The following is a 17833-nucleotide window of genomic DNA, read 5'->3' as shown; positions in this document are numbered from 1 at the left end:
TTTAGTTTCGAAGCCGAGGGACAATTCGGGAGTATTTACTATAATCGGATTTCAACAGTTCCACCTTCCAACGTCCCACTGCTTGTAAAAGAAAAATGAATAATTATCGATTCGGAGGCGCCACCCTTGAAACAGGGGATCGTAGGAAAGTCTCCAGTTTTATTTAAACTGGTTTTTCTGTACAGAGTTTGTCGACGAGGTTACAAAACCAGCCGTTCAAGTATCGATATTCAGATGAGTTTTCACTAGTCTGCCGATGAGATTCAACGCTTCGAATGTCCTGTTCGGTCGGAGCCTCTGTCTCAATAAATAGTACGTCAGGACCTTCAGGGTAACGAGAATGAACACCAACGCGACAATGTCCACCCACATCACAGCATGCTCCATCTCTGAAATAAGAGATCATTCGTAGTTTCTGTTCTGTGTCACGGGACGATCGAACGCGGGGTTCGACGAATTTTAGAAAACAGAGAGACTGGATGGAAAACGTGCGAAAAGCACCGAAGAAAACGGTAGGATCGCATAATTATCGCGCGATCTGCGAACCAACGGTTGAAAACGTTCGTGATATCGGTTTCGATGCTTCAAACATTACGGAGAACCGAAATAATTTTCGGTTTTTCAGGACTGATATCATATCGATATCACTTCTAACTAGACAGCGGATCTTTATGCAAAATAAAAATGATCTGAATCGATTCAAAGACGCAAGAGCCAAGTGCAATCTTGTTTCCCTTGTAAACAATTTCAATAACTTATAATTAACGTATCAACATTTTCAATTTCTCTCAATTTGTTCGTCACTCTTTCACATAGAATCCGCAGTCTAGTTATCATAAGTACATCGAATATGCCTAAACAAAATTTGCATAGAATCCGCAGTCTAGTTATCCCAAGTGCATCAAATCTGTCTAAAACATTCTTAGTGACCGTTTCAGCCAGAGCCGATGACAAAAAATAAAACTGTTATTTTCGGAGCGTTTTCGATCCCTGCGCCGAACCGTTCGATCCGCCGCTCTGCGTAACAATGGCGGCCGCGTCGCGAGATCTAGGCTTACGCATGGTCACCAGGATCTGCCTCGGCATTTTGAACTCGCAGAATATCTCCGTGGTCGGACAATACAGCTTCTCTCTGTTGTATCCGTATAGAGCGGTGATTAGACCTTCCAAGCCGTATCGTATGTAGCTGAGATACATAATCATCTTGCGATAGATAGGCAGCCCTTCGGATTCGCCGATGCCCTGCACCGCCACCAGCATCAGCGGAACAGAGATCGCAGGCCCGACGAACGTGCCGTTCTAGGAACGAGGACTTATCATGCGACGGATTGCGATAATAGGACGATACGGAGAGAGAAGATACCGAGAAACGCGTCACGTACCACGATGTTCAGCGTGGTAGCAATGGCCATCGCCATGCTTTCGGCGATGAACATGCATATGAAGCAGATGCCGAAGAACAGGGCGCACCTGAACAGCTCCAGTGGCTGTCCCGTGATCAGGTACACCATCGACAGGTATATCGTCGACACCAGCAGCTGCGAACACGGAAGAACGCGAACTAAGCGGCTGCCGGATTAATTGAAGCACGGGGTTCGCTGTAATCTGACCTGCGCTGGCATGTTGACCAAGGTGAAAGCGCAATAGTACGGGCTGAGGTTGTACCACATGTTGAAGTACTCCCGCTTGACCAGTTGCACTTCCGAGGGAACTGTAATTTCAACGCCGCGATCAGGAAACGGAGAAGGCACGCGCGAGGGAGCGATGCCCTGGGAGAAACGCGCCGGACAATCGCGGTCTAAGAAACATTTCTCGCGAAGGAAATCCGATGAACAACACGTGCCTCGGGTTACGGCGACGCCGGATCCAAGGTGTATCGAATTTAATAAGGAACCGCGTCATTAAGTTGCCGATTTGTGAGATTATCGAGACGGCGCCGCGACACGCGATGCCCGAGACCGGTCGGATTTCACGGCTCCTTTTACCCCGGGCAAACATTATGTTCTTACAGTTTAGCAATACCGGTAACATAGGCACGTAGAGGAACACTATCAGGCAGGCGAAGCAAAAGCCGAAGTTGAACAGGGTCTTCGAGCCGTCGTCGCCCACGTTCAGGAACAGGCCGCCGATTATGAAGCCGAGGAAGATGTGCAGACTTATCTTCAGGTATATGTAGTTCTGCAACAGGCCGATCGACATTTTTCTCTGACGCGTTCTTCGGTTTCAGTAAATTTCTCCCGGAAATGCCAAATATCGGGTTCCTGCGAATTTCAACGTGCTGGTCTTACGTCTATGTAATTTGTTGTTACGTCGATGCACACGAAACGGCCTGCTCGCGCGTGAAGACGAGTGAGAAAAACTGCGGAGCTGCAAGGTACGCGACTAATCTCCGTCGAATCGTGTAGCATGTGGCCTCTGAATTGCCTTCAAATCGTGGCAAAAAAAGGTTAAGTCATCGTTTTTATTTTAGTATTACTGTGTATTTATATCAATGTATACCGGCATGCTGGCTGCTGCCTCTTTTTTGCCGACTGCCCCGAGTTCTTATGAAAACAAGTCGCGAGGCTCGAAGGATCTTGTCTTAGCGCGACTTAGTCTGCTCAGAGAGATCTGCGTGTTTTAATTCCGACTTCAAACATTTCTGGGAGAAATTACCGTATAAGGCGACTTGTACAGAGAATGAACACTCGAGCCGCTCGTTTTTTAAAATGATAAAAATGTTCATACATTCTTGTGCACGGTTCTAACGCTTTTCGATAGTCGTAGCTTTTTTCAAGCTGTAATGCAGAGATTATTATTTTCTTATTATTTCCGAAAATATTCTCAGAATTTTAGAAAATTCTCGCCCGCAAGAAACTGAAGAATCCAAATTTTCCACAGGAAATATTAGTCTAACCTTTTTATGTTCCAAAAATCCACATTCAAAAAGTCACATTCGCTATGATCAATGTATTGGAATAAAAATAAATTTCAAAAGCTAGTTAAAAATGAGCGTCAGCTAGAACGTATAATAATTACCTAGAACGTATTGGACGTCATTGAGACAATTCGCTAACGTAACAAATGAAATGATCAACGTTACTTCTTCGTCAAATTTTGCAAATGTCCACACGCTGGGGATTGTTCGTCAGGTCGCCGTAGCTCCGTTCGAACCAAAACTAACATCATACCCTGTTTCTCTTCAGCTGCATTATCATCCTCCTCGACAGAGCGACGAACTGATCGCTCCAGGACACTTTGGCCATCGTCTTCGGGTGCGGGTCATTTTGTCCAGGGTATCGGGAGATAGGAACAATGGGCATTTCCGAGTCCACCAGATTCGTCATCCGACCGATCCATTCCAATCCGTATTCGCCCGAGGACAGTTCGATCACTGGAACAACCTATCGGTAGACTGCGGATCTTTGTGCAATGTAAATATTCTCATTCCCAAGAGGAATGCATTCTGCATGAAATCTGCAGCCTAGGATCAACAGTGTAATCTAAATGACTTACTAAAATCGGCAGGATTGTAATGCTTCGGGCACTCGATGCCAGCTCGTCGGAGGAACGGCACGAGGTTGCCGACGGTGCTCCTGTAGACGCATTGGCCCTCTGTCACCACGTAGACGTGGTCGAACTTGCTGAAGACGGATGCACTCGGCGTGTGCAGCGAACAAATCACAGTTCTCCCTAGTTGCGCTAGGCACCTTAGAAGTTCGATGCACTGTGTAGCCGATATCTCGTCCAACCCTCTGAAAGTGTTCACTGCATCAGCGACAGAAGGTACCCCATTTAACCCTGTACTCGACCACTTGTTCGCTACCATATCTAGGTGTAGCGACGCATGCTCTTCGAGTACTCGTGCTGTTACGTTTTTTATCAGAAGTAGATTGCGGATGTTGTGCACGCGAGGAAAATGATTGGACGAAAAACAAAACTGTGAAGCGCTCGTGACTAAACCGCGGATTTTTTTAAGCGAAATAAAAACTAAGTTAATTTTAAGGAACATACGTTAGATAAAAATGTCGTTTCTCGTTTATACATCTATTTCGAGAAGTTGCATTTAATACAAAAATAGACATTTTCATCTGACTTATACTATATTGACTATATTGAAATTAATTTAGACAATTTTTATTTTGCGTAAAAGTCCGCCGCCTAATCGCGAGCGTTCTGAATTTATAGCTAACTTCAGCGGTGGTTGAAATATACAATTGTAAGATTCATTGGAACAGCTATTACCCGATTTGTCTCAATTAATCACCCTTCTACATTTACTATATATGCATTGCAGAGTATACGCTGCCACTTGCGAGCACGGTCATTTAGATAAATAAAAGTCGGCGTTTGGTGTCTCGTAAACTACTCACGTAGTAGGCTCGTCAAGGAATATCACCGCAGGATTGTTAACAAGCTCCAAAGCGATCGACAGCCTCTTCCTTTCGCCGCCCGACAGTCTCTCGCTGACAGTGGACCACGCACTCTTCAGTCGTAGAATCTCGAGGATCTCCGAGATCTATAATCATCAAAATTCTTTAAGCATCGAATCAAGGAAGATCAGTTTCCTCGAATTTAGTAAAACGCTGGATGCACGAAACGAGCTTCCTTCTCCATAGGATTGCCAGTCCCGTGACGCGTGTCGGGAATAAAAATGAGACCGCGCGATGCAATTCGTGCATTCACGTGATTCCGAGAATCCGTCGACGAGTTCAACACACGGCATTGAAGCTCGCGTTCTCTACTTTATTTTATTCTCCTTCATATCATTCTGTTATTAGCGTGCTTACGATTGCGAACTTCGCCTCCTTCGAAACTCTGCCAAGCTTCAGATCCACTGCGAAGTGCATCGCCTCGAACACTGTTAGCCTCGGTTGGATCATGTCCTTCTGCATGATGTAGCAGGACAGCGTCTTCAAACGATCCACTGTCTCAACTTGCCCGTTCACGCTCACGCATCCCGTCACGCCTACTGTCACACTGAAAATATTCCATCCTTCATCAATCCAAATCTGTAGAATCGGATTTTCATTGCCAATTTCAAGCTGCTGCAGAGGTATCAAATGAATTTAACCCTTTCAATGTTTAATCCTAAACATCTGATGTAGCTTCATCTTTATAAATGAAGGCCTGATCTCCTTTATTTATTTAGTAGGTTCAACACTAAACCTACCGTGCCGGTCGAGAAAATCGGTCTCACTGTTTTTATTTTCATAGGATTCTTTCTTATGAAGCGATTTAAATTTCTTTAAGGAAGCTCACGTTCTAGTAAAAAAAGGAGGGTAGCCTAAATAAACTCAGTCTTGTTATTCGTATAAATCAACACACGTTAGCCACTTTTAGAGCTCGGTAGGTTTACTGTTAACTGTTTACCACGTTATCTGCCATGATCTTTATATAATTCATAATATAGTGAAAGTAATATAATAGCAATAAAAGTAACATAATCTAAACGGCATATATATATATATATATATATATATATATATATATATATATATATATATATATTATATCTTTATAATATTATAATGATAACATATTATTATATCATATGATTATAACATAAAGTAACAAAAGTAGCTATGTCTTCTACTACACTTTTTCATTTTAATTAGCACTGAAAGGGTTAATCAGTCTTCGAACTGTCGCTAGCAACGTTTCTTCCTCTGCGAAAACTCGCGCAAGCAATATCTTTTCCATTTTCAATTATACTCGACGACAAAATGGCCACTCGACGGTCGACTTAATTATCCAAGCCGAACACAGCAAATTCTCCCTAATTTTCCTTCGGCTTGGAAACAAAACTGCACAATTTGGGAAGAGGAGGCAGGATTATTCGAGCCTTCCACCTCGTTTTTATAATCGTCGACAATCGACAACTATAAAAACGAGCCGCGAGCCTTGAATAATCGCATCTCCTCTTCCCAAATTGTCCATTTTCGTTCACGAGCTGCAGGAAAATTCGGGAGAATTTACCGTAGATCGGCAACAGTTCTCGTTTCTCGTGTCGACGAGAGATCGATCCAGCCTAGGAGTTACAATTCGCTCAGCTACATAGTTCTGGCGTAGGTGATGCTTCCGCTCGCTCGGCGTGGGTCGCGAGGTCAACGATCTTTGACAGCACGGACTCATGCTTTGGGGGGAAAAATGTGACGCGACTTTGACCAGATCCGTTTCGTTCCGTGTCGAATCGAGTCACGCGGTAGGAAACTGTTCGGCATGGTCAATTTACTCACTTGTATCCTGCTAGGATATTCAAGAGCGTGGATTTGCCAGCGCCGGAGGGGCCCAGGATCGCTGTCAGTTCTCCCGATCTGAATTGTCCGCAGATACCTCTTAAGATCACTTTGGAACCTGCGGAACAGACACAAAAATGCGCGTTATTGCGGTTTCTTTTTAGACCGTTTGATCGGCGATCGACGCTTTTTTTTCGGTCGAAGTTAAGTAACGCGATTGATAACGACGCGGATGTTTATGATTGTCGAGCGGAGGAGAGTTTCCGCGGAAAATAACCGCGAGAAACGCGGATCTATCGGCGGATCTTGCGAACGCGTTGCGAAACAGAGGATTCGCGAGAAATCGGTCGCAACTTTTTCCTTTTATCGCGCCTCTCTGAGGTTTGGAGCCTTTGGAGTCGCACAGCGGTTTGGGAACTCGCATTTCGCGGCTTCAATTGTTTCAGCGTTGTTTTCAAGCAGCTAGGAACATTAAGGAGTCAAATATCTGTATAAATATTTAAAAATGTCGAGACGAGCAGCATGGTTTTTATATCCTAATTTGTAGGGAAGCGAATAGTTGAAGTGCGACGCTCGCAACTCGTTCTTTTGAAACTCTTCTCAACGTTCGAATTGTAACAAATTTGACGCCACTTGTAGAAGGGTTAAAAATATGATTAAAACTAGGCTCGATGCATCAAGTGCATCAGCTAATTTGTACAACACCGTTTAATTTTAGCGTTAATTTTATGATTTTGTATTTAGTATTCTGCATTTTGTACTCTTGGTCGTCTAAAACGGACAATATTCTGGACTTGAGATCTTCAAAACGTTCTCAGTTTAAAAGAAAAACAAACTTCTCCAATATACAGTAAACTCTCCCCAATTTTCCCCCAGCTTGTAAACGAAGATAGACAATTTGAGAAGAGGAGATACGATTATTCGAGCCTTGCGCCTCGTTTTCATAATTGTCAACAATCGGCGACTATAAAAATGAGCCACGAGGCTCAAACAATCCCCTTCTAATCCCCTTCCCAAATTGTGCATCTTTAGCAAGAAGGAAAGCAGAAGGAAAATTCGGAAGAATTTACTGTGTTAAAAAATTGAATTTTCGCACGAAAGAAGCGATCGAATTTGTCCTCTGCTAAGACAAATGGCGACCCCAAAGTCGATCACATTTCCAACGAAATAAACTAGGCAGGGTGCGTTGCTCTTTCGCCGGCGAGCGTAAACACGCAGGCTCCCGAATCGAGCCGTCGCTAACTTTTCGCATGTTAATCGTGTCTCGTTTGCATAGTTAAATATTGAACACGGCTTCCTTGCTTGTTGCAGTCGGACACGTCGGACGTCCCTTTTTCTCGCTTCCCGTCGACGTCGATGCCGCCGCGGCGGCAACGCGTCTATCATAGTTGGCGGAACGAAGGGGTTCGGCTGTTTAACGCGATACAACACGGTGACAGCGGTGGTGCAGCGGTGCATAAGTACATACAAAGTATTGATTCATTTTCAACGTCTGAAACAATACGCGCCGGCCGATCGAGTCCTTGTCAACGGCCGCGCGCACGTTTGATTAATCGGGCCGCTGCGGGCTCCGCGCGTAAATCCGAATCTCCGCCGTTAGTGCCGATGAATTTACTGTTTCAATTACGAGGGAAGACGCAGAAGCCGCGCGCGCGATGACGACGCAGCGGCGCGGTGAAATCACTCGGTTCAGATAATGGATTCGCGTGGAACGATACGCATACTCGCCGTGTTTCACTTCGCTATCGCGAAGTAAAATTCACCGGCTTGTCGGAAAATTTGTCTTCCCTCTCGCGTTCCCGAGACCCGGAGGCCGTTTAATAGCGCTTATGACGGGGCAAGAAGTCGGAAACGACGTCCCGTCCATGAATCTTTCGGCGATCCGCGAGGAGAAAGGCTCTCCGCGGAGCCATCGTGGTAGCATAGAAAGCGAAACACCGAGGTTCGCAATGGTCCCGGGCCGATTAAGGTCGTAATAGGACTGCGTTACTTTTGCGAGACTTCGGCCTTTCGCGGAAGCCCGCGAGCTGCTCGAAAGGGTACCGCAATTTTGCGCCGTAAACGCCGCTCGCCCGTAATAAACGAAAGAAAATATACGGTCGTTACCGAGGCTCGTTGAATTTTCGCTTTTTTGGAACATAAAATTGGCGCGCATGGAACGCGACGCGGCTCATTTCGGTTTCCATGGACGACGTGAAGTATTTTCCTTAAAAAGTTGGCCGAAATGATCTTCTTGAGAACGAAAGCATTTAGGAACGAATAATAAATAAATAATAATAATAATAAGGAATTATAATAAGTCACAACATAAATTCACAAAAAAATCGATGGATATTTATAGATGTAACACGTTTTTGCTTTTCACGCTGTTTCACTCGAATACTTGTAACACCACGAACGTTTGTTTTTTGCTTCACTTATCGTGTGTTGAAAAACTGTTGCCTTTTTTCAACGCTCGAATCCGAGGCTGCGATAAACCGGCAGCGTTAGATAAACACTTCTACGCGAAGCATTTCGCGGAGTAAATAGTCTCACGGAAGGAAGGAAGGAAGGAAGGAAGTCTTTTTGTCGCGGTTCTTCTGGTAGCCGTCGTCGGCTGCTTGGAATGATCCAAGATCGTTCCAACTTCGGATCGTAGCGATTGAGAGCGTGTCAGGAATCCTACGCGCTGCAAATTAATGAGAGCGACACGAAGGATACATGCTTTTACTCTGACGCAATTCTCGATTCTGCCTTTTACTTTTGCATAGTTCTCGTGTTACGATGCGATCGTCGCGCTGCGCCTCGATCCTAGACCGATTTCCCGTCGATCGTAGATCCTCCTACGCCGCAAAGGAACGCATCTTTCGGTTCCTGCCTCTCGTCTCTCGTCGATGGCTCGCGTCGGTTCGTTGAAACGGAACAAGATAACCATTCATGAAAAACGATTCCTGGTCGCTCAAGATACTGTAGCCACTTTTTTTGCAGCGTCTCATTTGGCTTGCAGATTCTAGCGTTGTCAGACTGAATAAGCGGGTGCATCATGCACACTGAGAAGACAATAGAACGTCAAGGCGCGATTACGCGGCGGTTTACGTGTTCCTCCGGCGTTCTCAAGATCAATTGCCGTGTTTTCTGACTCAACCTGCTTATTTAAGACCGCGCCGGTTAATTAGCCAGCGAAAAAAAACACATGGTCGGTGAATCAAAACGTGCATTTTCATTCATTTTCATTCAAATCGGCGTAGAATCGAACACGATGCAGAAAAGAGCGCATTTTACGCTCTATTCTTACAGATCAAGGGACAGCCGATTATTATGAAAAATTCACGACGTTTTTATCGGACTCGTGCCAGATTAATCGATCATCAAATTGATTAACGGCCCGATCACGGTTTAATTAACATTCGCGTTTGCCCTCGTTGTGACAAGTATGCAAACCGATGATGATTATTATATCGATAGACACGAATTTCGCGTTACGAGATCGCTTATTATCGCGACGAGTTCCAGTGAAATTCATTGTCGCTCGTTTATTATCCATCGGCATCGTCGGTCGATCTATCAACGTGAAGTCATTTCGTTCGACAGCCGCGAGAAACAAAGAAGTCGCGGAGAGACTGTTCAACCATCTGAGTTCTATGAAGACAGAGAAATTGTTTCGGCTCGGAAACCGGGTCGGCCAGGTCGTGCGATCCGCGTGACTTTTTATCGTCGCTTTATCGCTTCGTTCTGTCGCTACATTGGAAGAAGAAGAAGAAAAATAACCATCTTATATAGATTCGACAAGCTTAACGCCAGTGCAACGCTGCCGGCTGTTTCCTTATACAAGAATTACGCAGAGCGCGTAATCTAACGAAAGAAACGTTTCAACGGCGGCTCCTGTACATTTGCCGACGGTGTTGTTAAAGTCTCTAAGTATATTCATTCAGTTTTCGCTATCGCGCGCAGTTATTAGCACGTTCGCATATTTCATTGCCGCCAACACCACGATCAAAGTATACAGAATTAATCGTTCTGTATAATTAGGGGAATTGCCGGGATGATTTTCCGCAGAATCATCTATTTGTTCGCGTGCTGCAGCAATCGCACGTTGTGTAAACAGTTTTGTTTTTCTTTTTGTTTTTCGTACGATTCTACATGTTAAATGCATTCTTTAATCCATTCGCTTTGTCACTAATGAATTTCTATCTATTTCTAACATTGACTGCATTGTATTCTAAGCATGCATTGTATTGTATATGAATTGTAATCGCTGTACATCGACAGAAGGAAAATTTCATTTCGATTTCGACACTTTTTTGAAACTGGTGATCTAAATATTTTTGAGATGTTGGCGCGATTGGTTTAGCAGACAATGGTTAGAAAATTGTTTTCGAGAATTGCAATTGCTTGGGACGATGACAAAATTGAAGAAATTTGCTATTAAAATGTGAGAGCTTCTTATTTCTTTGCTCATTCAAAGTAATAGCAAAATTAAAGAAAAAGTATCGTAATCATTGTACACTGAGCTAGTCTCTTTAACGTTACAGAAAAGTTCAAATCGTTTAGCTCAATTTAAAAAAATTTATTGTATTTTAAAAGGTGTTCGAATACCTTTTACCCCGACGAAAAAAAATCTTCTCCTTCTCGGTTCGGAATCTTCGTTTAACTAGCCTGACCCGTTGTTATACACGATGCAAGGGGTTAAATAGAATCGTGCATAGAGCTAATTTCGCTTTCAAATGTACACGACGACGCCGACAGTGAATATGTCATTCAAGATTTGTAATGGAAACACAATATGCAGACAGAACTCACAAATCATCTCTCGAGCAACATAGAAATCATGAAAGAAGTTACATTTCCATGGACGTTTTTTCCTGGATTAAAATGCTCTGCCGCTGTTAAAACATTAACACGCGGAATGCCAAAAAGCAATTCCAACGAGAATCAAAGTAATTTAGGAATCATAGTGACGAAAGTCATATTTTTCTCATTGTAAGAAACAAGGAGCATTGTTTACTGATCAAATCGATTGTTAAGATAATTTAGAGCTAAGTTAATTTATAGTAGCTTGATAATCGCTTTCGCTCGTCCTTTTAACATTTTGACACATAACATTTTTACATAAAAATGTCTGATCTATACACAGTCTTCTTACAAGAATGGCAAGACCGAATTTACTAGACTTTCCGTCATTTTCACCACGACGAATGCAATTGAAACACGGCATAAATTAAGTCGTTTCAAAAAATATGAAAAATGTGGAAAAAGTAATTTCAACCGGCTCGATGTGTTCAGTGTTGATTAATGAAACCAGGAGGTTAAAATGTATCGTGTATGAGCTATTTCAACTCGTTCGTATTCTAGATGTTCTAGCAAGGTTCAGTTTGTTAGAAATATATTCGAATAAAAATACATTTCGAGAGCTGGTGTCAAAGAAATTTTTAGAAACAGCTGTTTTATATTGCAATGTCGCGGTGCGACCTTCTTGTGAGAAGAGATCTCGTTTCGAGCAGAGTAACAATTACCGTCGTACCTTTTCTGCTGAAAGGTATCGTGTAGGTCAAGTCGTTGAACTCAATGTCGACTGGTGCCATTTTTTTCAAGTGCGACAGCGGCACCGACGCATCTCGCGTAGGCGCGCGCTGGCACCGATGCAACTGCAGTTCGTTGTGCATCGCCTCCTCTTTTGATTTCAGCGTCATGGTTCGATCTCTGTTTCCACGAGTTGATTTACGTCGTTGCACCCATCACCCGAGCCGGCTTCTTCTCCTCCCTGTCGATTTACTGCACTGAAACCCCGAAGAGATTACTGGGACACCGACCGGTTGCAGCTTCGAAAACTCGCGCCGCTAGGAAAGTGCATCGGACGCGAGCACGCTTTCGTTTTCGTTCGAGACAGACGGATTTAGTTCACGAATTTCTCCAGGGATCCGAGAGACCGAGGATCGGTTCTTTTCCGAGGGGATGACACCGAGTGACGACCGAAGCACGCGTTGCATGGGAACGAGCGAAAGCTCAGCGCGCGACAGATCGCGGGAGAAGACTGACGCCAAAGCAGCTTTGTCGAGCTCCTTGTTCTCGGCGCGGTGCACGCATACACCCAGACAACGGCCGACCATGTTTCACACCGCTATCACGGATACCCACGCGACATAACAATGATAGCGGTTATCGTCGCGCGAATCGCAACGTGAAACTACCGCGTCACGTGCCGACACGAAATTTTACCCTTTGCATTCGAGTGACGAATCCGCGGCGAAAATTCCCAATGCCGTACTTTAGAACTGTTTCCGCGCGTCCCCGAGTTCTCCCACGCCTAATTCATCCCAGTGTAATAAACGATCTCGGATTTCTTGTTCCATTATTATTAACAATGTCGACTCTAAAAATTCTCATAATATCAAAACCATTTAATTAATGAAATCGAGACTGGAAAATTGATCGTAGCATACTTGCTACTAATATTTAGTTTAATTATTTTATAGACTATAAATTCTAGTGACATTCAGTTTTTTGGACATATTATGATAAAAATGAATTTCAAAAATTAATAAGCATCGCTCATTTGTGACCGACTCTTCGGTCATAGAATTCTCTACTGTTTAAATACTTTTCAATCAGCTCAATCTAAGGCAACTCGTTAAGAGAACAATTTATTGTTTTTTGTTTTATTAAATTAAATTAATCAAATTAATGTAGGTGAAATGTGACATTGTAATTAGGTAACTAGCGTGACTACAGTCCTCACGCGACAAGAAGGCACCTTTGTCTTTACATTCCCTCTCTTACTAGCTGCGGCAGTGGGGCCGCTAGAATTTGAGCACAAAGCTGCCTTGTCGTCGCGCGAGAACTATAATTGGCCCGGATAGTCGGGATTCCATGGGAAATGATTGATAACGTTTCTTCGTTCAAGCACGCTGTTGTTTAACAATTTGTGAATTCAGTGTTGTCACGTTTAGAAAGCAAACGATATTATCGTATGCAATTGTAATTAGCGTTTGACTTTGCATTATTCAAATATTACAATCTAATACCACGGATTACCTACCACACTCCTCGAGATTAGACGATCTCACTCGGTAAGCTCTTTTTAACAGACATATAGGAAGTGGATAACTCAGAAAACTGTTTTAGATTTTGAGTCAGCACGATCTTTCGCGCACCGGTGACAACGGCGTGAACAATTTAAACAGCGCAGGTCACTTAAGTGCAGCTCGATGCGTTTTTTTATACGTGTGATTTTATACAAGAATCGTTGTTGACGTAATTTAGATTTGCATAACACGAATGTTTTACATCTTCTTGTGTGCTCGCGACTTTTTTATGCATCGTAATTGATTATATGCCCCGCGGCTTTCTTTTAAATTAGCATAAATCTTCGTTCTTCAAACGCAAAACCGTCGACCCTATAATTTATTTAGAAGCTAGATTTAATTGAATCTGTTTACGCTAATGGAAAATTGATATTTATCATATAAAAACGTTCTCTTTTACGTGTCTCCGTTTAGAAGAAGTTAATGGCACCGGTGTTTTATGAATTCTGTTCATGAATGAAAAAAGTTGGTACAAGTCGTCCTGCCGCGTTCTGTAAAACTTGCGACAAATCCGAGAATATACAAGGTGTATGGACGGTGCGATAAATAATTAAAATTAGATGTTATACAATTTGACTTTCTAATTTTAATTTGATTAGGCAAAGAGCCTAAATATTAATATTATTTAATATTGATATTATTTTTAATATTAATGCTACATTAATATTATGAGATTTTTAATATTAATACTACATTAATATTATGAGATTTTTTGAGACATTGGCGCGGGAGTCGACGCGTACGACCGGGCATCGTGTAACCCGGTTGCTAATCAAGCGAGAACGAAAGCAGCTCGTTGTCGCCGTGTTAGCATCGGCAATTAGCCGAGTCTCTCGAGGCATTGGTCGAAAGGATCCCAGGCAAAAGCGTACCATTATCGTTCATTTTCTTCCACTTGCGACAACGGTCTTGCGCGATCCGTTCTATTTCGGAGCACTCGCGTGATGCGAACGCCGCGCCGTTGGCCAGAGCCTGGTTTATTCGCGGTCGGTGCACGGCGTAATAATTTTGGGAAATGCGTAAAAAAAAGGTGCTGTGCTGTGCGGTTATACCTGCAGGAATTTCGTTAAATTGAGACGATGCAGTGTCTCGAGCTCGGCGAGGCTTTCTCTCAGTAGACAAGGGTGAAAAGAAAGGAAACATCGTGTACAGGGTGTCCCATAATTACGTTAACATCTAAAACGTGGTAATTCCTCGGGTCATTTCAAGCAACTTTTTCCTTAACGAAAATGCAATCCGCGGCTTCGTTTACGAGTTATCAACGAAAAACAGTGACCAACGAGAGGCGAGCTCGACTGAGTGGCTCCGCCCAGTTCCGCTGATTGGCTCGACCGTCTCGCGCCAGCTGACCTCGCCTCTCATTGGTTAGTGTTTTTCGTTAATAACTCGTAAACGAAGCCACGGATTGCATTTTCGCTAAGGAAAAAGTTACTTCAAATCACCTCAGGAATCACCCTTTCCCGGGTGTTAACATAATTATAGGACAACCCGTCATCAAAAGAATGTAGACCAGTAGGGCAAACATATTCGATTTGCAGCAATATTTGTCTTACTTTGATGTTCGTAACATCAATGGACATCTGAGAATCTTCTAATTAGAATGAGTCCAAACAAGGACTACGTTTATCGAAGAGCATTCGGTTGTGCAGGATGAGTCACGAAACTCGCATGTCTCGAATAACTTTAAGTTAGTTGGATCTTGAGAAACTGAAAACCCCTGTATATACAAGAATCTCTACACAGCTTCGAGACCGTGTATTTAACAATCTTTCACAAGAAGCATAAGTTAAGAGTTATTCGAGATATGCAAGTTACGTGACTCACCTCATAGCTTATCAATTAATCTGATTTACGTCGCATCCGTGCTCATTTTAATCGGCGGAGTCTCGGCTGTCCAGCGATGCTACGGTCATAAAGCTAAGACAACAATGATCGAAGATGAAATGTCTTCATTACGAATTTGTTGTTCGCTGTTCGCGCGACGTCCCTTTGTCGCGGTTTACGCTCGTCGCGTGTTCTTTCACTTCGTCGAGCGGCACTCGACTCAGTTCTCGGACGGCGAAGGCGTTCGGTACGTTCAAATTTACATGCCGGCTACCGGGTCCATGTAAATTTAACCGTGCACTGGTGAATCGCGCCGCCACGCGCCAGCTGCGTTCGCGCCCGGCGAGCAACCGTCGCATACTGACCGCCGCGGGTCGACTCTCCGCCCTTTTTCGCAGCATGCATATGCAACGCTTCTCTCTGACCTCCTCGGTTACGCAGGGATTACTTATTCCCGCGATCAGGATCGCGGAAGTTCAAGCCGACCATTGTCCGCGGCGCGGGCTGTTATTTCGGTCGGCCGCGCCGCGGAGATTTTCCACTGGATAGGCCCGTCCATTGTCTCGAACGATGTAATCGACCGGCTGTTTTCGATAGCGGCCGTAATGTCTAACGAGCTGGGTCGCATTGTTTCTCGATGGACAGCGAAAAGTCACGGTCGCCGTAGAACGCCGGTATAAATAGCTGGATGCCGCGTAATAACCTCCTGAAAACGGGCCAATGAGAGGCCGAGAACTGTTCCGAACCGTTCGCCTATCAATCCTCCCACTGGGACCTGATAACAGCATCCGGCCAATCTCGCTGAAAACAAAACAAAAAAATGGGATAAAAATGCTCGTGACCTTACTTCATCAGCAAATAATATAATTAAATTTGCTCGATAATTGTCGCGGACGGTTGTGCATTATTGTGATGCAACGGTTTGACCTATCGCCTTAATGATTCATTCATGATCGAAATACCCGAGTCACATTTCCAGTTGTCCAAACAATTTCGAACGAGGTCGTTTCGTCGAAGGAGAATTAATTTTCCTTAAATGATTTCGAATCGTTTGAATCGTGCTTCGCTTAGAATTGGAACAAAGGAAGCGGCGCTTGCAGATAAATCGCGGATTTTTGCGCGAAATAAAGACTGTCCGAGTTAATTTCGTGGAGCATAAATCAGATAAAGATGTATTTGTTCTTTCAATGGTCATTATATCAATTTTCATTATAGTTTCGTATTCGCTCTATTCATTTCTGCCATGAATGCACAAAATCGGCTCAATCTACTTATCAATTGTTCACGTATCAACGCCGGTCAAGATACACGATTTTAAATGATATCTTTTAAAATTGTTGAAACTGTCAAAATCACGCGAACATAATCGAATCTAAGCACAAGCATACGTTATACCAAAAATGAGAACTGGTCTTAAGCGTACTTGATCATGACATTCTTATAAAGCAATATCAGTTTTTCCGTCTTTTTTTTTCGTTATCGATAGGTTTCAGGATTAACGCAAACACGCGATAACTATGAACTTTTTACTTCTGTAACAATTTATGGCTAGAATCATTTAGCAATAGCATCGACCGTTAGCTCCAACTTATCCTCGGCGTACGCTCGTTTTTTGGCATCGTACTTTACATAGGATAATCACAATGTAAATGTAACAGGTAGTATCTGGCACACTTGGATAAATTGAAAATATTGGAAAAATATTCTGCTTTTTTTCCTCTTTTTATAACTTCATTACTTAGCGTTTCACCTACATTAGCCGTAATTGACTTTTGCCTACGTCACCTAGGGAAGCCTAGTAATAGTCTTCTTAGCGACGTTGCTGTATCGAAAAACAGCTCGATCATTTCCTTCTATTTATTGTAATCTGGAAGAAGATTGCTATATTAGGAGCAATTTATTATTTATTTTCTCATTAACTTTTTATATATTTTTATTAACTGTTCTCTTGTGTTACTCGCAAAAATGATACCACAGTAAATTCTCCCTAATCGACGCTCCGATTGTGCAAAAAAAAATTGACGATTTGTGCACAGAACTTGACATTTTTATAGCTGTTGACAATCGGCGACAATAAAAACGAGCCGCGAGGTTATCGAATAATCAAGGCTCGAATAATCGTGTCTCCTCTTCCATTGTCCGTGTACAAGTTAAGCGTCAATTACTGACAATTTACTGTATACCGTATTAGCAAAGATTCGTAATAAATTCGTCAAGTTAATCGCCAGATCAGAAAAAACGGGGTGAAAATGGCTCCAGGAAAATGGCTTCCAGAACAGAATCTCCGATTTGTCCAGGAGTAAACAGCCGTAAACCACGGCATAATCGTTCGACTCCGAGGCAATTGTTTAGCCTGAAAGAAAGGCTACACGGAAAAAACAGTAGTTATGCTACCGGCGTCACTCGGAGTTCGTTGAACCCGCCGGATAATGGAAAAGCACGCGCTCTGTCCCACGGCTGCTCCGGGTCGCGAACATTGGGTTGCCAGCGGTTTGCGTACCTCTCTGAAAACTGCTATACAAGTATACTAAACGCGTGCCATTATTCATGCGCATCCGGCGGAGTTGATTATAGCTCGCGCGAGCAGCAGAGCAGTTTTCATTCGACAAAAAATCTGCTGTTCCGCGGGCATGGATTTAATAAGGGACAGCAAACTGATCGATCTGATCGATCAGTTGGGAGAATGCTCGAACTTCATCGCCATCGTGCGGTCGGTCGTTATCAGAGTCG

General features: G+C 43.4%; 1 protein-coding gene across 1 annotated transcript; it reads right to left on the bottom strand.

Moving 5' to 3' along the window:
• Positions 1-139: 139 nt before the first annotated feature.
• Positions 140-15455, bottom strand: LOC117220595 (ATP-binding cassette sub-family G member 1). The gene is made up of 13 exons (XM_033470714.2): positions 15236-15455; positions 14152-14331; positions 11719-11974; positions 6219-6336; positions 4770-4959; positions 4353-4498; positions 3496-3734; positions 3171-3373; positions 2010-2178; positions 1611-1711; positions 1383-1538; positions 1059-1299; positions 140-389 (listed from the first exon to the last, which is right to left on the bottom strand). The coding sequence occupies exons 3-13, from the start codon at positions 11885-11887 to the stop codon at positions 217-219; spliced, it is 1905 nt and encodes a 634-aa protein (XP_033326605.2). The 5' UTR covers positions 11888-11974; positions 14152-14331; positions 15236-15455; the 3' UTR covers positions 140-216.
• Between the last annotated feature and the right edge of the window lie 2378 nt (positions 15456-17833).

This window comes from Megalopta genalis, chromosome 2, assembly GCF_051020955.1.
Source record: "Megalopta genalis isolate 19385.01 chromosome 2, iyMegGena1_principal, whole genome shotgun sequence".
Lineage (NCBI taxonomy): Eukaryota > Metazoa > Arthropoda > Insecta > Hymenoptera > Halictidae > Megalopta > Megalopta genalis.
The sequence above is the reverse complement of the archived record's forward strand: the minus strand, read 5'-3'. Positions and strand labels throughout refer to the sequence as shown.